The sequence below is a fragment of the Stenella coeruleoalba genome (genome assembly GCF_951394435.1).
Source record: "Stenella coeruleoalba genome assembly, chromosome: 9".
NCBI lineage: Eukaryota > Metazoa > Chordata > Mammalia > Artiodactyla > Delphinidae > Stenella > Stenella coeruleoalba.
In genome coordinates this window covers 59815022-59837168 of record NC_137155.1, presented here as the reverse complement: position 1 = coordinate 59837168, position 22147 = coordinate 59815022, and the positions used below count along the sequence as shown (strand labels likewise).

Below are 22147 nucleotides of genomic sequence, written 5' to 3'. Positions count from 1 at the left end.
GATTCCACTCACACCTCTTCCCTTTTTATGGGCCCACTGTGGTCTCCATGAAGCTGCTTTTCCCTGACTCAGTTTCCCCACTGTCTGCTGTAAGTGTGGACATTTACCCCTGCCATACATACTCAAGGACGGAGGGGCATCGTGGGTGAAAAGCCCTTCAGATATAGAGAGCTGAGGGTTTGGGGAGGTCCAGAATGGACAAGGGGGTCTGGAGAGCAGCGTCCACACAATACTGAAGAGAGGGGAAAGAAATGCCCTTCTCTCATCCCCGATGTCACGAGCAGATGGCCCCGAGGAGGCCCTTCCCAACCTGATGACTGGGTTGGTGATAGCAGATTCCCGATCTCTCAACCCAGCAGGTTGGTCCTGAGCTTGGGTGAGCGTCACCAGCTGCCCCCACCTCTGCCCCACCAACGTGCGGTGATTAGATCAAGACGGGGAATGTTCAGACTTAACTCAGGGAGATGCACATTGTTTGGGAAGCTCAGGGAGACCGTGCTATTGGCACCACGACTGTACCGTGTTTTCCCCAAATGGTCTCTTAACTGGAGGTGAAAAGCCCACAGTATCACTGCCTAGTCCAGGCAGTAGAGATCTTTCCCGCAAAAGAAAAGTGACCTAAGGTGTAGGTCCCAAGCCAGACAGGAAAGAGGTAGCTAGGTCTGCAGTAGTCCAACTGCAGGAAAAGCAGTAAGGGGACCGAGGGTGGCATATCTGGCCCTTCAGGCATTTTCTGCTCTGGGGGTCCAGACACTAAGTGGCTAGGACCCTGCAGAGGTGGCACAACTGACTACATCTTCTGGAACACAGGGTAGCAGGGAGAGCCTCTCCCTTCCAGAAACACTGACTCCGGGATCTCCCGTAAGAAAGTGTCCTGGGGGAGAGAGATCTATTTCTGCCTCTTCATTGCTGGTGACCGTGGACATGTCTCCCTCTTTGGGCCTCTTGAGACCAAATGAAGGAGAAGTTGCCTCGCCCTCTTAAATTGCCAAGGAGATGCCTGCTGACTCAGTTCCCAATTTACTTTCTTGCCTGGAACCTGGAGGATGCTGACCACAGGTTTGCTATTTCAGATGGACACCCCTACCCAGCAAGGGTTGGACTTACAGTGTCAACAGTTCTGGCAGCGGGGCTCAGAGTGTGCCATGAGTGTGCGACTCAAGGTGCTCCTGCACGTGGGACAGTTTTGCATTTGCCGTGCAGCTTGACAGAGCCTGGGCGTCCAAGGACAGACTATCCTCTTGGCCCACCCTGAGCCTCTCATTCTCATTTGGAGTTCCCCGGTAGCCTAGACAACAGCACCACCTCGGTCCATCCTGAGCCCCTGTGTGCGCAGCTCTGTGTAGCCCTGAAGAAAGGGCCAGAGGTGACCTAGGCCTTGCCACCCCTACTCCTTAGCTACCTGGGAAGGCATGACCCCTTTACAGAAATCAATGAGAGAAAAATACCGACCCAGCATGAGCTAAGAGAAGTGAGCAGCTGACCCTCCAGGGGCTGGAGCAGTCGTGGAAGCACCTGGAGGTACTAGGACTGAAGCTGGGCATTGAAGAGGGTCATGGATTATCTTGACCTTCTTGGCCTGGGCCCAGGGCTATGGGCTGAATGGGCAGAGCGGGGAGGGGTAAGTCTTAGGCGCTCTCCAAGGTTCCCAACCTGCGTTCATGGTGGGAAGTGGGCAGTGGTAGCATTTTGCTGTCCGTGGTGCTGAAAATTTCAGTCCTGCACATGACCTCATCCCTTCGGTAAATATTGCTTCTGGCCCTTCCCATCACCCTGTCAGCACCCTCCCACCCTCACTTCTTGTCATCTTCTTTCCCGACAGCCAATGACGACATTGCTTCTCCACCATATTCCCACTCATCCCTATGCCCAGCCTGTCTCTGGCACTCTCTCCCTCATAACCACCCCAAAAAATGGGGTCCCTCATGGTCCCCATCTCCCATATATTGCCAGTTCGACTATCAGAGATAGAAGTGCTAACCTCGGGAGCGCTTAAAAGTGATGTATGGGTGTCTGGGGTTGTCACAGTGGCTTGAGGGCACTACTGGCAGTTAGCAGATTGAAAAGGAAGCCAGACAGGAAGGAGATAGCTAGGTCCACACAACGAATACTTGACCCACCTGAGATGCCAGTAGCATCACGGAGAAGCAGTTTACATTCCTTTTTATGAGTGGGGAAAGTGGGGCTGAGAGGGACGGGACTTAGCCAAGGTCACTTAATCAGCCAGAGACAAAATTACAGCTAGAATTTCGGCTTCCATCTTCTCCCAGCCAGGCTCCTGGACCTCTCAGGTGACTGCCCAAATCAGAAGCTCTTGTCAAAGTGTCAGCATCTGAAAGGGACAGAGCACATTGTAATGAGGGCTTTCAACAGGCCAGGGCACGCTGCAGGAGAGTGCAGGCTTCCCAGACCACAGAGCTCTGGAAGAGAAGACCTTGCCTGCATCACCCAGACCCTAATGCCCCTGGCAGACTACACTGCACACCATTGGCATCGATCTTCAGTGGAGGCACCTGCGTTGCTGTGGTAACAGGCACCCACCTCACTACAGCCATCCCCACAATTCTGGCCTGACCATCTGCCCTCAGACTCTCCGTGCGCATCTTCCTGTGGGTCCCGGGGGGACTCTTCCTGTCTTACTTTCTCCTGTCCAAGGCTGTGCCTGAGGGCGCAGTGTCCTCATTAGCCAGCTCCCCTGAAGTGCTGGGAACGTCTCTCTTCCAGTCCCCTGGTACCCAGTGTCTATAGCCAGAGCCTCATTCCCAGGCATGGCTGGGCCCCCAGAGGGAAGCTCCCTCCCACCACTACATCCCACATCTCAGACCCTGCCTTCCAGGGTTTCAACAGACCTGAGTCAATTTGATTCAGCCCACGTATACTCAATGGCTCACTCCTGAGGAGGGAACTGTTGACTCCAATATGGTTTCTTCCTACTTGTCTGTCCCCAGGGAGCTCAAGTTCTGTAGCAAAGAAAAGAAGGATCAATTCTAAAGAGATGAGACTCATAGTGAATTACGGCAAATGCTCTAAAAGAGATTTTTCTTTTTCAAAACTATGTTGTACGATAGTGGATTGTGAAGTAAATTTAGTGGGTTGTGACTAGTATTTGTATATAGAATAAATATAATTCATTAGAATGTAATAGAAAAATATTATAGCTGTGGTCAAGATAAATTTCACTTTGTGAAACTGGATTCAGTCATGTGAGCAGTGTGTGTGTGTGTGTGTACTGGACTGTGACATGAAATGGATATGTGGCTGTAGTTCAAGGGCAATAGAGTGTGAAGACCTATGTTTCAAGAGATGGGAAGACATAGAGGAGGTGTTTAGAGAAAAAGAAGAGATTACGGAATACCTTGGGTGTTGGGGAAGCCTCCAGGAGGAGGTGGCATTAGTGCTGGGGGTTAAAAGGTAAGTAGGAGTTTGTAGGGATATGTGCATGCGTAAAGGGTGAGAGTGCGGAGGGTGTCTCAAGGGGTGGCTCGGTACGGAGCTCGGTGTGTGCCAGGCCTGCTGGTGTAAATGCCAGCTGCCACAGAGATGCGTCAGGAAAGTTCGGCTGGGGCCCGGGTCAAGGGCCTTGAATAGCACACCAAGAAAGTTGGACTTTATTCCCAAGAGCAATAAAAAGCTGCTGATGACTTTTATTCAGAAATCAGCATGATCACTCTGGCAGTGGGGGTAAAGGATAGAGAGTCGAGGGGGGCAAGAGATGAAGCCAGGAGGCAAGATAGGAGGGTGTTGTGCCAGTGCAAGGTGACTAGAGAGTGGGTGGAAGGGTGGGCAGGAGAGGGATGGACTCCGGAAAAAGAAAGAGGAGACAGAATCCACGGAGCTTGGTACCCCAGGGGCATTGATGTGAGGGACCAGAAAGGTCTCAGATGTGCAGCATCTCTATCCTGACCCCCTCCTTTCCGCAAGCCGGCCCCATGGTCGGTACCACCACAAGATATCATACTTGGGAGATGAGTATTCTGAGGTCTTGTCCTCAGGGAGCCCCACACTGATGTGAGACACCAGACTCACCCACCTGAACAACTGAGGCCAGGTCATGAGCAAGGGCTGGAATGTGGGGCTCAGGCTGTCAGGACTGAGAGGGTTGGGGGTGTTGGGAGGCTCAGGAGAAAGAGGCTCGTGAGATGCAAGCAATCAAAGAGGCCTTCCTGGAGGAAGGAGCTTAGCACTGACTTCAGAAAAGCTAGATGACATCTAGGAACACATTCACAGAAGATAAATTTTTCTGCCCTTTGAACCATAGCCAGGATCAGGGTCTGTCTCACCTCACGCAGGCCTGTTGAGAAGGACTCTAAATCCCCATTAGGGAGGGACTGTTCATTTTACAAAATCACCCACCATCCCAAAACGCCTTTACATTGGTCCCGTTGGTTTCACCCCATACTCTGTCCTTTAGGTCAGTAACATCACTGACCCTATGCATGAAATTCTCTTAACATACAACCCTTCTTTCTTTCTCTTAACATACAACCTGTAGTAAAACAATCCTGTAGAGGGAGAAAACCCAAGTGGGGAATTGGGTGCCATGGTCAGGGCCTAGGAGCTAGTGTCCTCATATTGGGGTCAGAGTCGGTGTCAGACCAGCATTGGCCTGACTGACTCACACTTGGGCCAGGGACCTGCCCGAGGCAGGCCTCGCTGACAGGTGACAGGCCCAGGAGGCAGGAATAGGCCAGTAAAAATCCCGAATTTGAAAAATCTATAAGCTCAGAGCACCAAATTAAAAAACAATTAGGCTAATAGAATCTCCCCCATTGTTTCTGCTCTTCAGCAAGTGCTCCTTCGTAACTCCATTGCTTTTAACTCACTGTTAGCTCAGCGGAAGTGGATTTTTTAAGTAACTTAATTATTTCAGAACTCATTGCTTCCAAAAACAATCTAAGATTTCCCCTTCAGCTCTGTGACTCTGTGCTCTGTGAGCTGTTTTTTTAAAATTAGCTTTATATTGTGATTCTAACGTAAGCCCAAAAGAAAAATCCACAAACAACTGCCCATTAGCCAGAGAGCAGAACGCTGGTACAAATTATCCCCAAACAATAGATCGTTTAGAATTTGTAAGTAAGCGGGGGAGGTAGGGTACATAAGACAGCGAAATGCAGAGCAGAGGCTGGCAGAGGGCTTTGGAGTTATCAGGTGTGAGGCATTTCTCTGGATGGAAGTGACGATGGGCTACCTGGAGAGCGTGCCTTAGGAGCTAGATCTTGACAGTCAAACTAGGATTTAAAGAAAATATGCGCATTCCTTGAACTTCATACGTCTCCCTTCAATAAAACCCTCACTTCAGTACATCAGACACTGATGCTCTGAAATGTCTTTGCCCACATCACATTCCAACTTTAACACAGAGCCAGGTTCTCAAACATTTAGAGATCACATGGTGGTCTCCCAGGCAGCCGCAGCTCAAGGTCAGCAGCGCAGTCCTGTTTCCCCATATTGCTGTCATTCCTGTACCGCTACTCAGTAGCCTAGGGATTAGGAACATAAACCCTGAAGCCAGACCTTCTGGGTTTGAATCTTCTCATCTTTGTATCCTTGGCAAGCTGCTTGATCTCCCTGTGCCTCAGTTTTCTCATCTGTAAAATGGGTTAATCTCAGTACCTACTCCATGGGGTTGCCTGAGGATTGCATGGACAAGTGTAAACAGAGCAGTTAGAAGAGGACCTGGTACAGGGCAAACACCTGCTGTAGAAATAGTGACTATGGTGAAAGTGGAAGTGCTGATACTGGTGGGAAAAGTATGGATCTCAGGAGCATAAAATGATTGCGATTAGGATGGAAACTCTTTGGCATGCTGAAAGCAGTGAATGTTCAGCCACATCCCAGGGCTCACGGTGGGGTTCAGTTTCAAACAAAATTAAAACGAGTGTACAAAATGCTAGTCAAAATTGTATCAGAAATGGGTTTTATCATGCCTTTTAGCTACCATGAGTGGTAAGGCTTTTGTGCGCTTTTCACATGAATGACTTTCACGTGAACGTTCAGACGTGTTTCCCGGCCTAGAGAGGCTGAGACATAGGGACCTTATCCTGTGGGCACCAGGGAGCCAGGGAGTGTTCTTGAGGAGGGGAGTGACCCGCCTCTTGGTGCGTGTTTGTAGGGAATGCCTACCGAGAGTGCTTGGAGAACGGGACCTGGGCCTCACGGATCAACTACTCACAGTGTCAGCCCATTTTGGACGATAAGGTGAGTGGCTCCCACCTGCCTCACCCCTGGTCCTGTACAGGTAGTAGGACTCAGATAGAGCACAGAGGATGCCAAGGGTGGCAGAACCAGTCCTGTGTCACCCACCCACCCCGTTCGTGCACCTCTTGCCACCACTCTATGCCCCCTGCCCTGTGAGAAGGGGACGTGGAGGCTCACCTTCAGGAGAGCTCAGCTGGTGGAGGACACCAGCAAGGTGGCACATGGCACGAGAAGGGGATGACCCTGTAACCAGTGCCCCGACATCTAACAGGCAGTGTGACTTCCTTCCTCCTCTGGACCTCAGTTTCCCCGTGTGGCATTCTGATTCTAAGACTCCACGTGGAAACAAGTGCAGCCCCCAGAAGGGCAGTCCCCACGGGAAGCTGGGTCCCACTCCGACCTCACCAGCCCCCCTTGCTCTGGTGCTGGATTCCGTGTTATCTGCGGTGCCAGCCTCCTTCCTCTTGAAGCTTCGCCTCGTTCCTGACCCCAAATGATACATCCCACCCCATCCCTCTCCTCCTTTGCCCATTACGGCCCCCAGTGGGGCTGAAACTTTTCCCCCAAAGAAGTCCAAGTTCAGAGGAAAAACATTTGTCTGCCCTGAGAAAGTGATTCTACAGAATGCGAGCCAAAGGGGTCTGCAGTGAGGGCCACAAGAGTGACAAGTGGGATGGGCCATAAAGGAGAGAAAGAGGTCCCCTCCTGCCCTCTGCCGTCACCTCTTCGTCTCACAGCCCCTCTGAGCAGTGGCAAACCAAAGCGGTGTGGGGTGGCGGGATAGTCTGCCCTGGCAGGAAGGAGTATTTTATCGTTGCCTCTGTTCAGAATTGCCAGCACGTGGTGATAATAAAAAGCAGACTGATTTTATTTGGTCTTAATATTGCTCTTAAAATCTCTACAGATAAGGTACCCCCTCACTGCTGCACCCCGGGCAGACTGATCCCAAGGCACCCCCAGACCTGCCATAGGTCACTGCTTCTGAGACAGGAGGACAGGTTGGCTCCATTGTACAGATATCAAAACTGAGTCCCAGAGATATAAATCAATACACCTTCAGTTGCTCAGCCCGTTAGGGTGTGAGCTGAGATGAAACACAGGTGTAGCAACTCCCATTCCAGAATTAAAAAGAAAATAGGTTCTACATGCCCATATCTCTGGCATAACTCAGAATACACTGTGCTCAGATCTGCCCTCCAACTGCACAGGGGACACCTGACCACAGCCATTTATACCAAGAGCCACGCAGGGCCGACAGGAGAGAGCTCTGGGTGCCAGGTGTGGTGGTGACACTTGGAGCCTCTTCTGCCCCCAGGGTCAGGACGCACAGGGTGGCCATTGCTAGAGTGCCTGGCCCCACCCTCCACATGCCCCAAGCCTCTGTCTGCCCGTGTGTCTGTCTGTGTGTCCAGCAGAGGAAGTATGACCTGCACTACCGCGTCGCGCTCATTATCAACTACCTGGGCCACTGCGTGTCTGTGGCAGCCCTCGTGGCTGCCTTCCTGCTTTTCCTGGCCCTGCGGTGAGTCCACCCCGCCCCTGCTTTTTCTCTGCCCTCCTCCCACGGCACCCCTTCACCTCACCCATTCTTAGCTCCTCTCCGGGGTCCCTGGAGCCAACGGACAAAAGGGGCTTGGGGAGGTGCCTGGGCACTGACCGCTGGCGGGCATGCAGGAGGCAAAAAGGGAACCAGCTCTGGAAGACCCAACCGTGGTCACCGCGAATGGGAATTTGGTTCCTGGTGCAGCCCTGCCTTCACCCCAGGCTGAGTCTCTCCCTTGCCTGAGGAGGGGGTGGCAGGGGGCGCAGGCCCAGCTGCCCCATGACGCCAGCTGCCCCCTGCCCCCCGCCCCAGCTGAGCTCTGAGCCCAGGTGCAGCCTGTCCCGGCTGATCCCTGCCCCGGTCGTCCCGCAGGAGCATCCGCTGTCTGCGGAACGTGATTCACTGGAATCTCATCACCACATTCATCCTGCGAAATGTCACGTGGTTCCTGCTGCAGCTCATCGACCACGAAGTGCATGAGAGCAATGAGGTCTCTGGGTAGAGGTTTGGGGCCGGACCTGGGGGACTCTGGGCTCTGGGGGCCCCCATCTCTCTTGCCCAGTCCTCGCGTGCAGACCCGAACCTGAGCTCACCTGCACCCATTCATTGTCCCTCCAGAGCCAGGGGTGGGGGAATGGGGCTCCAGGCCGGGGTCTGGGGAGCAGCACAGACCTGACAGCAGGCTTTTGGTTATCCCCGTCTTGTGACTTTAGCACCTCCCAGAGATTCCTTAGAGAAAAGGAGGCTGAAATTAACCTCTATTGAGCTTTAGAGCAATTCATTCCAATGAGAGACCTGTAGGGATTTCGCCCCCATTATACAGACATGGAAACTGAGGCTCGGGGAGGTTAGATGACACTGTAATGATGCCTCTACATCTGGGCCACCAGGACCTTGAGCAGCCAGCACGTTAGCTGCCCACGGTGGATTTGTGTCAACCACTGTAGTACTGTGTCCACGTCGTAAAACCAGAGCCCAGCGTGGAGCCGTGCGCGGAGCTCTTTGGCCCACCGTTAGGGACTGCGCAATACATCGTCTCTGGATGGCTAGACCTGAGCGCACACCCAGCCTGGCTTGACGCCTCACTTGGCCCCATGCTGAGCCCTGCCTCAGCACCAGTGGAATTCAGTCAGTTTGGGGTACCCTGCAGCCCCACGTTGGCTTGTACTGACAAGGCATCGTTAACTCGGAGGAAAAACAAGATTGGGAGGAGGGGATCTTTCGCATTCCGCCTCAGCAGGACTTTCTCAGAACAGAGGAGACAGGTGGCCGCATGGGGCCCGAGATCAGGGCTGGGACCATGGAGGAAAGTCACTGGCTGTGATCAGCTCAGCTGATTGATCGTCTGATAGCCCAGCTGTTAGAGCCGGACAGAGAGGCGCTGAGCTGTCCAAGAGGACAGTCAGCTCCCCATCACAGGGCTCCTCTAACCACCAATCCCCACATCCTCAGCTCTGAGGGTGCCCTGGTGACGAATCCCTGGGGAAGATGGCCAGGTGGGGTCAGTTGAGAAGAGCTCTGGCCTGAGGCCAGACCTGGCCGTGGCCCAAGGTGGCTCTGGGCAGGCTTGTCCCCCGAGGGAAGGGTAGTAACCGTGCTCAGAAGGACAGGGACAGATTCCCCTCAGCTGAGAAGGCAAATGGCACCAACATTCATTTCTTGGCGCCTGCCTTTGCCACCTCCATCTTCTTGAACCAACCTGCAAGATGGGATTATTCTTTTCTCTGCAGCACGATGAGGTTCAGAGAGGTATGGCCAGTTGCCCGAGGTCCCGGTGTAAGGAAGTCTCCCTCCGGAGACGGCAGAGATGACACTAAGCCCAGAATCTCCTAAACCCAGAGATTTGGGAGGGTCACCTCCACCGCTGCAGCTCACCTTCACAGACCCTGTACTAGTTCAATAACAATTTTCTTCTAATTGACTCGCTATTTTTTTTCTACATGAAATTTCATAGTCCATCCCGAAACGGAAACCAGTCTGACTCGCTGTGAAGTGAAGGTGACCCTCAGAAAAAAGTGACGGTGAAACACGACAGTGCTGTTCAGTTCTAGCCTCTCCCTGCAAAGATCTCAGAGTCAGACTCCCTCTTTCTTTTATGAAAAAGGAGATTAGAAAACACTGGTGAGAAGTCAGACCCCCTGGTACCAGGGGAGCCTGGCACTTTCTGGAAAATGTGGAAGAGAAAGGATGAAGCTTCCCAGAATGAGGTTCAAGGGTGTTTAATGCCATGCCCATGACTCAAATCAAACGACCTCCCCTCCATCAGCGCCCAAGCTGTGCACTTGGGCCTGGGCCCCAGGCAGCCACTGACTGCTGCCTGCCCTGCGCAGGTCTGGTGTCGCTGCATCACCACCAGCTTCAACTACTTCGTGGTGACTAACTTCTTCTGGATGTTCGTGGAGGGCTGCTACCTGCACACGGCCATCGTCATGACCTACTCCACCGATCGCCTGCGCAAGCGGCTCTTCCTCTTCATTGGATGGTGTGAGGGTCCTGGGGGGACCTGCAGGGTCTAGTGGGGAGAGGGTACTGCTGACAGGGTCACCTCCCTTCATCTTGGGTCCAAGGACCGGATCACATTCCTGTCTACCATCCCCAGGACAGTCCGAGGATGCAGCCACTCCCCTCCATGCTGGAGAGGAAGAAGCAAATAGTCCCTCTGAAAGGACAGTCCACAAATAGCCTTCCTCTTCTTGCCTGGAATGGCCAATCCAAAGACCTTTGTCTCTGGCTTCAAAAGAAAAGCTGGCCAGCTCCACTTCTCTATCAAAAAATCTCAGAAAATCACGCTGTCCCCTCATCTCTCTGACCTGCTTGGAGGGGACGGCTGAGGGTGAGGGAGGGATGGGGGCAGGGGTCTAGGGACAGGGCCCCTCAAGGTCATGGATGGCCTGCAGTTAGATGATTGGAAACAAGATCCTAGCCCTTTGTGGTTCCTCCCCACACTGTGTTCTGCAAGAGGGGCTCCTGACCATCTGTCTGTCCACTGCAGCTGTGTCTGTCCTTCTTTCAGGCATCCCCTGCCCCATCATCATCGCCTGGGCCATTGGCAAACTCTACTATGAGAATGAACAGTAAGTAAGGACGGGCCAGCCATGGGGCTCAGAGGGATGTTAGGACAGGTCAGCCACGGGGCAAGAATTGCAGCCACGCCAGGACAGTTCACTTTTCCATTGTCCTTAAATTGAGAACATTTCCTTGGCACCCAGAGGTACTCATGCGATAGGTGTCAAGTCGACTTTGTTGAATTGAGTTAGGAATCGTTCCTTTAAGCACCCAACGCACGACCCCCTTAGCCTTTGGTAGGGCGGCCTCGTGGAGTTGGATGTGGCAAGTCTGGCTCCAGGCTTTCAGCTCAGAGCACCTCCAGCTGTGGTACTGAGCCCCTCACAGATGCCCGGGCCAGGCCAGTGGAAGCTTGTTTTATTCTGGCGTCCCAGTCTCTTCCTGGGGTGCAGTGTTCCGTGCTGGGACCCTCTCTGCACCAGAGACTTTGAAATACTCAGCCTCGGCCCAGATGATGGCAATTCTGGCTGCAGGTCAGCCAGGGAACGGCGGGGAAGTTGGGTGCCACCAGCTGAGAAAAGAGGGGACAGAGGAATGTCAGTATCTGTATACAAATATTCAAGGGGTCTCTGAGGATGGAGGGAGCAGATGGGATCTGGGGGCAGGGGGTAGGAATGGCGTGGGTTCTGAGAGCTCAACATTAGGAAGAGCTCCTAACGATAAAAGCTGCCCAAGAGTGAGAGGGCTGCCTTGAGAGGTAGTGAGCTTCCCATCAAAGCGGGTGTTTAAGCAAAGAAAAGTAAAAAGTGCTGGGAGGCTGCAGGGGAGAATCCTGCCTGAGGCAATGTGCACTGGATGACCTCTGAAGTTGCAGAAGACACAGAATTTCCTGAACTCTGTGGGGCCCTTTCTGAGGTCCAGTAGGAGTTGCTGGCAGAGCCAGACTGGGTCCTGGGCCAGCCCTTCCTCCAGACCCTGAAGCTTCTTCACCCCCAGCATCCCCAAAGAATAACCAAGCCTCTAACAGGAGCAAGCTTCCTTCCCTGGGTGAATGAGGCCAGGGATCGGGCTAGGAGAAGGCTCCTGCCTCCACATCTGCTGCTTTGTGCGTCTGAGTGCCTGGCACAAGGAGAGGCGGGTTCCAAGCAATGCGGGAACAGGTGGTACAGGCAGTTGGGCCCTGGCCAGCGACGGGGAGCCCAGCTCTCCTTTCATGGGCCTCCTGCATGTCCAGCCCTGGGCCCAGCATCCTGGGATGGGGTGAGGGAGCAAGGAGAAGGAGGAGGAGACCCAGGACCTGCCTCAGTCTGCCTGGGGAGACCAGACCCTCCATGTAGGGCAAAAGGCAGCCCAGGTATGAGCCAGGGTGGTCAGTGGGGCTGGGGCTGTCCACCCAGGCTTCGGGGGAAGGAACAGCCATGGAGATTGGATCTCAGAAAGAGTCAAGACAGAGGACCCTGGCCCCGAGGCTGCAGTGGTCCCTAGGCTGTGGTTCAGCAGGCCACTTACAGCCACTCCATCTTTGCAGGTGCTGGTTTGGCAAGGAGCCCGGCGACCTGGTGGACTACATCTACCAGGGCCCCATCATCCTCGTGCTCTTGGTAGGTCCTCAGTGGGAAGTGGGACAGGGCTGGGCACCAGGAGGACAGCAGAGGACCCACCCAGCAGAGATGCTGGGGAGGGACAGGGTCTGGATCGGCCCCCCCGCACACACTCTGTACGCACCACCCCGCTGCCTGGCATCCCGCTCCCAGCTCTCCCTTCCTCGCGCTCCACGCCCTGATGCAGCCCTCTCCCCTCTCTGGCCCTCAGGTTCTGGGCAGAGAAAATCCGACTGGCAGATTTCTAATGCTTCCGACATCTGACATCCCCTTGTGAGGTACAAGCCAGGCAAGGAGGGCAGCTGGTGGCAAGAGAAGGGTCCTCGGGATTCTGTTCAGCTCAGACCTACTCTCCCTCTACCCGCAGCGACCCCCTCCAGGGCCCAGCCCACCGCCCCCAGCCTGGAGCAGTGGGACAAAGGAAGCATAACGAGCAATTATTCCTCATCCAGCTCCCCGCCCTTTGCCAAATGTATTAACATCTAAGGTATAATTGCTGCCAGGTATGTAAACCACAACGAGCTTTAATTAAGGTAGATTTTAAGTAGAGGCTGCATTCTGCAAAAAAAAAGAACCCATTGTATATCATATGCTAAAAAAAATAGACATACAAAAAAGCCCCATAAGAAACTGGCATTTACGTAAGACTTATTTCAGGCTTGTTAATTTCAGGCTCCTTAAAGGGCCACCTGCTCCCAGTGCACGATGCTTGAGAGAGCACCACCCCCTTGCACACAGCAGGTGCCTAATGGGGGTTTCTTTGGTCTACCTTGGAGACAATGACTGTTTATCTCTTTTTATTTCCTTACTCTCCTCCTTTTTGTAATTTCCTCAGGGATTCATTTGACCCCCCATCTTTGGAGTGTCCTTGATGTATACGAACCGGAGATGACTAGGAAGGTTTTTTACCCACTGCCTGAAATTCCACCCTCAGGGCTCCATTCATTTCAGAGATAGAAGCCAGTCCTTGTCAGCCGTCAGAAGGGGGAATCATTGTCCTTGGAGTCCTAGCTGCAATGAGTCACTGATGCCCCCCTCCACCAGTGTGAGCGGAAAGGCTGGCTTGGGTGGGAAGCGAGCCCCCTCTGCAAAGATGTTGGACAGCAGTGAGGAAATGAACAGAGAAGGGGGACAGGCTTGGAAGGCACAGTGACAATACCCAACTCCCACCTCCTCTCCATGCCCCCTTCTCCGGTTCCACCCTCACCAAGAGCCCCGTGCTTGTCTTTCCCTTTGGACCCAGCCCACACCCAGCTATATGCATGGACAGGGCTTCCAGGTTCCAAGCTCAGCCCTTCCAGAAGCTCTATCTTCATTACTTCCGATCCTCACATCCTCGATGCCTGGAAGTAGGGATGATGCTCCCCGTTTCACAGATGAAGAACCTGGGAGGTGAAACAGCTGCTCAAGGTCATCACTAATAGTTAGCTGAGCTGAGACTGGAGGGCAGGTTACCCACCACCTCCCGCCATCCCTTCCTTTGGATACCCTGCCACCCCTGGCCTCCCCCAGCAGTCCACAGCTGTCTGAGAGACCCGTGCTCATTTCTGGGTTCTGGGAAGTGAGTTGGCTGGTTGGGTTTGCAGGAGGCTGTTGTCACTGTTGATGGCGTGGGAAAGGCATGAGCTCAGTGCTTTCCATGAGTATTTGAACCTGTGCCAACCTTCCCAGCTGGGCTCCATGGCTATCCCCACTGGACGGACAAGGAAGCAGAAGCTCAGAAACGTTAATTAAGTCATTTGCCCAAGGCCACGCAGATGCCAATCGGAATAGTTGGAATTAGAGCCATGCGACAAGGACTTGGTGGGAGGTGGTCCCAGGAAACACAACGAGGGGTGGGAGTAGAGGACAAGGAAGGGAGGAAACCGATAAACGTTAAGTGATAAGCAGGCTTCCATGGGGCAACACGTAGAAGAGTCTCAGAATTGACCCCTGGTCGGGAAGCAGGGTTACTTACCCATATGCTTCATGCCCCATCCGTGGAGGTTGCCCTGGAGACCTTGAATCCCCACATTTCCAGCTACCCTCTCCCCATTTTCAGGCTGAGCTAGCTCTCCTGGCACCAGAGAAAGCCCCAAGCTGAGAACTGTCCCCTGCAGCTACAGGTGAATGGTGTGTGGCACGTGAGGTCTGTCCGGTGAAAGCCTTGCCTCTTTGTTCCGTGGGTGGTGTCTTCCTCAGCAATATCCCGGCCGCCCCTATTCCAAATGGAGATCCCAGGGCCTCCACCTGCCACTGGGGATCTCGGGGGTGTGTCCAAGAGCGGCATTTGGAACAAGCGCCTTTGATGTGCATACTCTAGTGGGAGAACCCTGGTGTCCAGGGGCCTTGTGAGCAGGGATGTGAGTTGTCTGGGCTTTCTCTGTGGCCCAGCCAGGGCCCTGAACGCAGTAGGACTCAGGACTTGGGCCTCTGAGACTCACTAGGCTCCACAGATCCAGGTGGACAAGCAGGCTGGCTATGTTGCTGGGCTTGGTGAATGTGCGCTACAAGGAGCTGCGATGTGATGGCAGCACCCCAATACCCAGAGCTGGAGGGGAGCAGAGGACACCCCCAAGGGCTGGGACTACCTCTCCCAGCCTGGGTTTAAAGGACAGAAGGAACCGTGTCTGAAGCCAAGGAGGAAGAGATGTCAGTCCCCCTTCCTCCCTCCCTGCCCGCCTCTGCACATGCGCAGACAGGGAGGGTTTGGAAACCAGGTGGGAGGGCAGTGTCAGCGGCTCCCTGGGGAAGGGAGGAAGGTGCCTGCAGTGAAGTGAGGTGGAGAAGATGTTGTAAAGGGGGAAGCTGGGAACCGAGCCCAAAAGGAAAGAGTGACTTTGGGGCTGCACAGACCAGCCTGAGGTGGGGTGTAGGCAGCATCACCAGCTCCTGCCTAGGGTGAGCAGAGGGCATAAGGCCTTGTCTCCCAGACCCTCCCCACCAGCCCCTGTCCCTGCTCTTGCCTCAGCACATGGAACAGCGCCCTGTAGCCCAGAGGTGCTCAGCAATTGCTTATTGACTAGATGGATGGGTGGTTGGATGGTTAGTGGATGTATGTACGTTACCTGTTGAATAAGTGGGTGAGTGGGTGGGTGGGTAGATAAACTGATGAATGGAATGTTGAGTAGATATTTAGATGGATGGATGAATGTTACATGTTAAATAAGTGGGTGGGAGGGTGGGTGGATAAAATAATGAATGGATGGTTGAGTAATATTTGGATGGATTAATGGATGGAGGGATAGATGGATAAGAGTGGGTGGATAACTGAGTGAATTGCTTAGTGGGTTTATGGACGATTAGTGAATAAGATTTAATGCAGGGAAATGTGGAAGAAATGAGAATATATTTTGAGTCCAACAACCTCTGTTCTCACAGAAGTCATGAAGAATCGGAAAAGGTCAAGTATTTTGTATCACTTGTGTGAGAAAATTAGGATCGGCCTATGTGTTAAAGTGACCTCACGATCCAAGGGCATAGACCAGAAACCCAGGAGCTGGAAGTTAGACAGGCCTTAAGAGGAAGCAAGGTGCGGTAGGCCATGGGCAGCCCTGGCTGAACGCTTCCACCACCCCTCGCCCTGGGTTCACCAGGCTGTGCTACTGTGGGCACTGGAACAGCAGGCCGTGGCTGAGGAGGGAGCCCCCAGGGCCCCAGAGTAGCCTCAAGCTTAGGGGTGATCCAGAGGCCACAGGGCTGTGTGTCCCGTGGTGTCTGCCTGTGTCCCCAAGCCTCAGAACTTAGGAGGCTCCAGAAATGACGGAATCTCAGGACCAGGACTTGGGAGGGGGTGTGTGTGTATAAACACACGCACACACTCAGACATGTGCACACACACGAGCCAGCAGACACCCCTGGGCTAATACGTATCTCCTTCTGACCCATGGGTATTTTCCTGTGCGAGGTCCCCAGGGTGTTAGGCATACAACACTCACTTCCCTGTCTACTCGCACCTGGAGATGGATGAAGAGAGACACGGGTGTGTCCATGTCCCCAGGTCCACACTCACACAGGAACACACCAAGGCAAACGCACAAGCACAGAGCACAGACCCACGGGGAGCATGGAGAAGGCAGCATACAGGCACACAGACAAGCCGACACGGCCAACAGGACACTTGCACACCCGCAGAGCCCACCACATGCAGCACAGGGCTGCCCCGGGAGGCCACACCGGCAGGTCCCGGGGAGAGGCTGGGAGCGGCAGGCTCCGATGCTGAGAGAAGGCTCAGAATGAAGATAAGTGAGGCCCTTCCAGGAGCCAACTGCTGGAGTCAGCCCAGCAGCCTGTTCATCTCCATTGCCTCAGGCGTGTCTGCGAAGAATCTAGAGTTTTCCTGGGTGCAGGGGACGAATGGTGAGAGATTAATCACTCCTCCCAGCAACCGAGTTATTAATCACTCCATCTGGCCGGGTCTGCTCCACCAGGGCAGGACTGTCCTGTGTCCAAAGGGCCTCAGGGAGACCCTCAGTTGACAAGTGGGGGCCCTGCAGCAGCGGGGGCGGGCCGGGCAGAGCTCTGGGCGCTTCAGGAAGGAGTGACCTTTGTGCCCTTGTGCACTGCTTCCAAGGCTGCTTTTCCTCCCTGGGGTCAGGGTGTGGAGAAGCAGGCTCTGGAGTCCTCAGGTGACAGGGGACCCGGCAAGTGGGGTACCTGCCTGCCCCGGTGAGGGAGGAGCAGAGGTCTTGGGACCCCAGGCAGGTGCTGGGGTGAGTGGGTTGGGACGTGGATTCTCAGTGGGTTACAGGGGAGGTGGTTGCCTCTCCTCTCATCCCCACCGCGTGGTCCTTCCTTTTTCCCTCTCTGCCCCCGTCCCTCCAGATCAATTTTGTATTTCTGTTCAACATCGTCAGGATCCTAATGACGAAGTTACGAGCATCCACCACGTCAGAGACGATCCAGTACAGGTGAGTGATGGGTGCCTTGACCCTCAGCGGGGGAGGAATGAGGAGGCCATCTGGGCCATCCCCCTGCCTCTGGGCGGGGCCCTCGCTCAGGCTCCCAGAAGAGATGCCAGCGAGTGAGGCCCCACGTGCCTCAGGGGCTCAGATGGGTCTTGTCACCCTTCCCCCTCCCCAGGAAGGCGGTGAAGGCCACCCTGGTTCTCTTGCCCCTTCTGGGCGTCACCTACATGCTCTTCTTCGTCAGCCCTGGGGAGGACGAGCTGTCACAGATCGTGTTCATCTATTTCAACTCCTTCCTGCAGTCATTCCAGGTGGGGCACGTAGTGGGATGCGGCCACAGAGAGCGCCCCTGACCTGGCGTGCTCAGGCACCCGTGCCCTCGCTGGCTTGGTTTAGTTCGTATGCACTGAAATACAAGCGCGTGCACATCCTGAACCCAGGCCCTGGCGCCGTCACTCCCACCCCAGGGCCCAGGTGGGCCCACCCCTGACTGGGTCAGGGTCACCCTAGCCTGCACCTCCTGCCGGCCCAGCCCCTGCTCTGAGGACTCATGGCAGCCTGTCACTCGCAGTGGACCCCAGTACACCTGCTCCACGATGGGGGTGCCTACCCAGCTCTGAGCCTCCGGGGTCCCGAGTCAGAGTGTTCCCCCAGTCATCCTGTCCGCTCTCCACCCCCCGACCCCCCAGGCAGAGTGGCTCCCTGAGCAGGTCACTGACATCTCCCTCTTCCTTCCCAGGGTTTCTTTGTGTCCGTCTTCTACTGCTTCTTCAATGGAGAGGTATGACACCAGGCCTGGGAGGCCTGTCCTCAGACCCCACTCCAGGGAAGTTTGAGGGGAGCCCCCCAGCCTTTTGGGCATCCCTGGCTCTGCTCAGCTCTGCTCTGGAGAAGGGAAGGGAAGTCTGGAGAAACCACCCAGCTTTGGGGAGACAGGAATCCTGCCTGAGGGACTCCAACCAGTTTAGAAGGTTGACTCTGCAGGTCAGAAACGATATACCGACTCTCTCATTGCACTCGGAGAGCTGGGTGGGCAGGAGCCCAGGCCACAGGGGCTCACAGAAGAAGGAAGCCAGAACACAGGTGATGACAGGAGAGCGCTTTCCAGGAGCAAGTCAGGTGTGAGCCGTGCATCCAGGCCTTTATGGACCCAGGGAGCAGAAAGACACCAGCGCGTCCTTTTCTGTCCCCTGCCGCCGCAGAGAAGGCCACACGCCTGTGGGTGGGCTCCAGGGAGCCAGGCTCTGGTGAAACTTGGTTAGCTTACAAGGCCCAGAATCCCAGCGCGGCGGACTTGGGGGAGATGTTCGCTCAGGCCTGTGGTGGGTGAGGACACACAGTGGGTGCTGGGGCAAAGAGCAGACACCCTCCCAGGGCCCGAGAGCTTCCAGACACCCCAGAGGAGTGCCAGTGCCATCCTGAGGCCTCTTCGCCTGCCCGTGCACAGGGCAATGGTGAGGTCTGCATGCCTGGGTCTCTGTCAGTTAAAGCAGACCCCAGATAGGAAAGTCCAACAGTGGAGACCGGCACGTGCTGGAGGGCAGGGAGAGAAGGGGCCACTAAAGCAAGCAAACAACGCTTACGGAACAGTTATTCTGTTCAACCACGTGCCAGGCTAGCCTGTGGGGGACATGATCCAGTTTGCAGAAAAACTTCTTCCATTGCAATACAAATGAGAATAGAACAGCACCAGTGACGGGCAGGTCTTGCAATGACTAGCTCTCCACCTCAGCTGCGTGCTGTGGTAAGCAATGCAGATCTTTCAGGAGGTAGAGGAGGTCAGGGCTGCAGAGGAGGTGAGAAGGACACCTTTTGGAAACAGCCGGTCTCTGGATGTGAGGCTGGCAGTCAGGGGGCCGCCCCAGCCTCCCTTGGTGGCCCTGCAAGGGGCAGGGAGCAGGGGAGGGGACCGGCCGGGACCCAGGATTGGCCTCCACAGGCCCAGTTGAGCCGCCTCCTAACCCCGCAGGTGCGCTCGGCTGTGAAGAAGAAGTGGCACCGCTGGCAGGACCGTCACTCCCTCCGGGTCCCCGGGGCCCGGGCCGTGTCCATCCCCACGTCACCCACGCGGGTCAGCTTCCACAGCATCAAGCAGACGGCCGCTGTATGACCCTCAGTACCCTCACCTCGCCCATCGCTCCGCCATCGGGACAGCCTCTCCATCCTCCTCCGGCACCTTTCTCTGGGTTCTCCTGGCTGCGCAGGCTCTGATGGGGGCAGAGGGAGGGGGGAGACCAGCCCTCCAGGCCGGCAGGAGGGAGGCTATGCAGCAGCACGAGGGGCTCTCGGGAACCAGGGCCAGCTGGACCCCAAGTCTCAGTGCGAGAGGGAGCTGAGCCGGGAAGTCACGGGAACCCCCGGAGGAGAGCGGGTCACAGGGCTTCAGGAATTGCCCACACCAGCCTCTGGCTGGATCCTCACTGTCGCCCTGTTCACTGATGAGGAAACTGAGGCCCAGAGTCAGGGAGGGCCTGCCCAAGTCACACAGCTAGTTCATGACAGACCTGGGGCTCCTTTGCCCCACTCATGGCAAGGGTCTTCCCACCAGCGGCGGGGTGATGGTTGGTCCCACCCCCTGCCTTCTGCCTCTAAGTTCTGTGGCGTCCTCTGCAGTTGGAGGGAGGCACAGCAGCTGGAGTAAGATTCATTCCACTGGCTTCGTCCCTGGGACTCTCACTCAGAGAAGCCTCACCTACACCCCATCCTCCTGCCCCTCGGACCCTTGGAAGGATGCTGCCTCCTTTCCTGAGAGCCCTCTTCTCAGCCTAGTCCACCGATTCAGGGCCTTGGGGAGGGGCAGGTGGGGAGGAAGAGGTTGCCAGGGCAGCCGTACACGCTTAGACCAACCAGATACAGGGTGTAGGACGAAACGGGGAGGAGACACGTGGGGGACGACAGGCTGGGAGGAGTAGGGTAGGAATAGCAGAAACCAAAGTACGTCTTTGGTGACTGGAACTAATCCCTCAGCCCACACCTGAGACTGGGCTTCGGCCTCCCCTTCAGAAACAACATCTCCACTGTCTGTGAAATAAACTGTGCCTCTGTGGAAACCCGGCCTCCTCCCCTCAGGTTTGAAGGCGTGCTGTGGGCCAGGGGCGGTGGGCTGGGTCCATCATCATTTGCAGAGACGCTCGCCCTGGCCTGGGGCCGGTTCTCCCTCTCCACCTGTGCCTGCAGGTCTGTCCCTTATCGTTTGCCCAGGCCAATATCTGCCCCTCCTCTCCAGCTGAAGGCAGTTTAATTCCTCGTGAAGGAGAGGCCTAGCTCCCCAAGCAGGCCATGGCCTGTCCCTGTTCTGGAATCTGGAGGGAAGTGTAGAGCAGCTCCCCTCCCCCCCACTGCAGTCTCCGTGAGCCACAACCAGGGCCATCTCCATCCTGGCCTCCATCCACCCTTCCCTCCAGGAGAAGGTGGGAGTCAAGGGGCCAGAGGAGCCATCAGGCTGGGGATCAAAAGGGCTTTTGCTCTAGGTATGCCCCCTCCCCCATTTTTTTAAAATTATGTGTCCCATCTTGCACATTTTTAAGTTGACATCTAATATTTTTCACATAAGTTTTAAAACTTGTGCGGGATGTGATTTCTGGCATTTGGTAAATATTTACATTTTAAAATAAAACTGCCCCAACCCTTTAAAGTACATCTTATGAAATCCAAACGCAGCAGTGATTTCATACTCTCATCTATTTCAAAACAAAAAAAACAAAACCCACAACCTGCTCTTCTTTAACAGTTGGAAATTCTAGGTTGTTCCTTTTCTCTTTGAACCTATGTTTTCACTCCATTCCCCCTACAGAATTGTTTTTGCTAATGCAGCACTTTTTACCGTTGCAAGTTTTTTATCGCTCACCTTATCATACTTCTCTGCCACAAATATATATTTAGAAATCGGAATTGAAATAATTTCCTGCGACCAAAGTTTCTAAGAGTTTTTTAGAAAGTCTTCTGGATTGAGTTATTACAACTAATTTTTGATGTAAAATATAATAAGGTACAGTTGATTAAAACAACATAGATACTAAAAATTTTATAAGTAATTGTTAAACCTAAAAAGGAAAATACTGAAAACACATCTTAGTGAAACAGATAAGAAATTAATTATTTGTGAATCTGTGGATGAATCAGGATTCAGCATCATTTTCTTTTTCCATTTTTAGAGCGCTACATGCTGAGAAGCCTTTCACACAAATAAGGAGATGTCGTCCAATTCTCCGAATTCCTTCTGAGATGCGTGCCCAAAATTGCAGGGTGATTTATCATCAGAAATGATCTGTCAACTGGCCACTTGATTAAGTCCTCTTTAAATCTGGCTGGGAAAAATGAAATGAAAAATCTCAGACTTGTCTGAGTTCATAGTAGGGGCCACAAATCCTGCTTGAATAAATGAATGAGAGCCAGATCCCCAGAAACTTCCAGACGTTAGCTACTACGCTTTGGAAGGAGAGCCTGTATAGAAGGGACCCTCTGAGGTAGAGTCCCATGTCCAGTCTGGATATCTGCTTGTTGGACAAATGCCTGAGCATGGAGGGGCAGAGAGGAGCTGATTCTAGATCTGGAAGAACGAAATTCATCCCTCAGCCTCTGTTGTGAATACAACAAAGTAATTAATTGTGATTCTTAATTAGCTCTTCAGGGCACTGAGTAAGGCTCCCTCTGGTTCCCTGAGGCCCAACTGGCGATAAACAATCCGGCATCATGGATCCCCATGGAGGCCCCTCTGCCCAAGAAGGTGGAGAAATTCAAAGACCTGCCATTTCTTCCTGCCTCCTCCAGTTCTGGCCTCCAGTTCTCTGGGGAAGGCTGGTGGTAGACCTGTGAGCGACCCTGCAGCTGCCTCCTTTCCTTCTTATTCTTCCAGCTCAGCCCCAAATACATCGTCCTTTCAGGGCTTTCCAAAGGGTGCACTAGGGGTCTGT

General features: G+C 54.2%; 1 protein-coding gene across 6 annotated transcripts in view; it reads left to right on the top strand.

The window, feature by feature from the left end:
- The window catches only part of CRHR2 (corticotropin releasing hormone receptor 2), a gene marked incomplete at its 5' end in the record, with an annotated part of 43926 nt that extends 24156 nt beyond the window's left edge, over positions 1-19770 (top strand). For 3 of the 6 annotated variants that reach the window (XM_079931015.1, XM_079931014.1, XM_079931017.1), the window contains 10 exons: positions 6113-6198; positions 7611-7720; positions 8114-8231; positions 10072-10225; positions 10755-10815; positions 12276-12348; positions 17152-17237; positions 17410-17545; positions 17974-18015; positions 19204-19770. In XM_079931015.1, coding sequence (XP_079787141.1) covers positions 6113-6198; positions 7611-7720; positions 8114-8231; positions 10072-10225; positions 10755-10815; positions 12276-12348; positions 17152-17237; positions 17410-17545; positions 17974-18015; positions 19204-19344 — 1007 coding nt within the window. In that variant the 3' untranslated portion in view covers positions 19345-19770. The remainder of the gene's footprint in view (positions 1-6112; positions 6199-7610; positions 7721-8113; positions 8232-10071; positions 10226-10754; positions 10816-12275; positions 12349-17151; positions 17238-17409; positions 17546-17973; positions 18016-19203) is intronic. The other 3 variants (XM_079931019.1, XM_079931018.1, XM_079931016.1) reach the window with 3 other exon arrangements.
- Positions 19771-22147: the final 2377 nt, after the last annotated feature.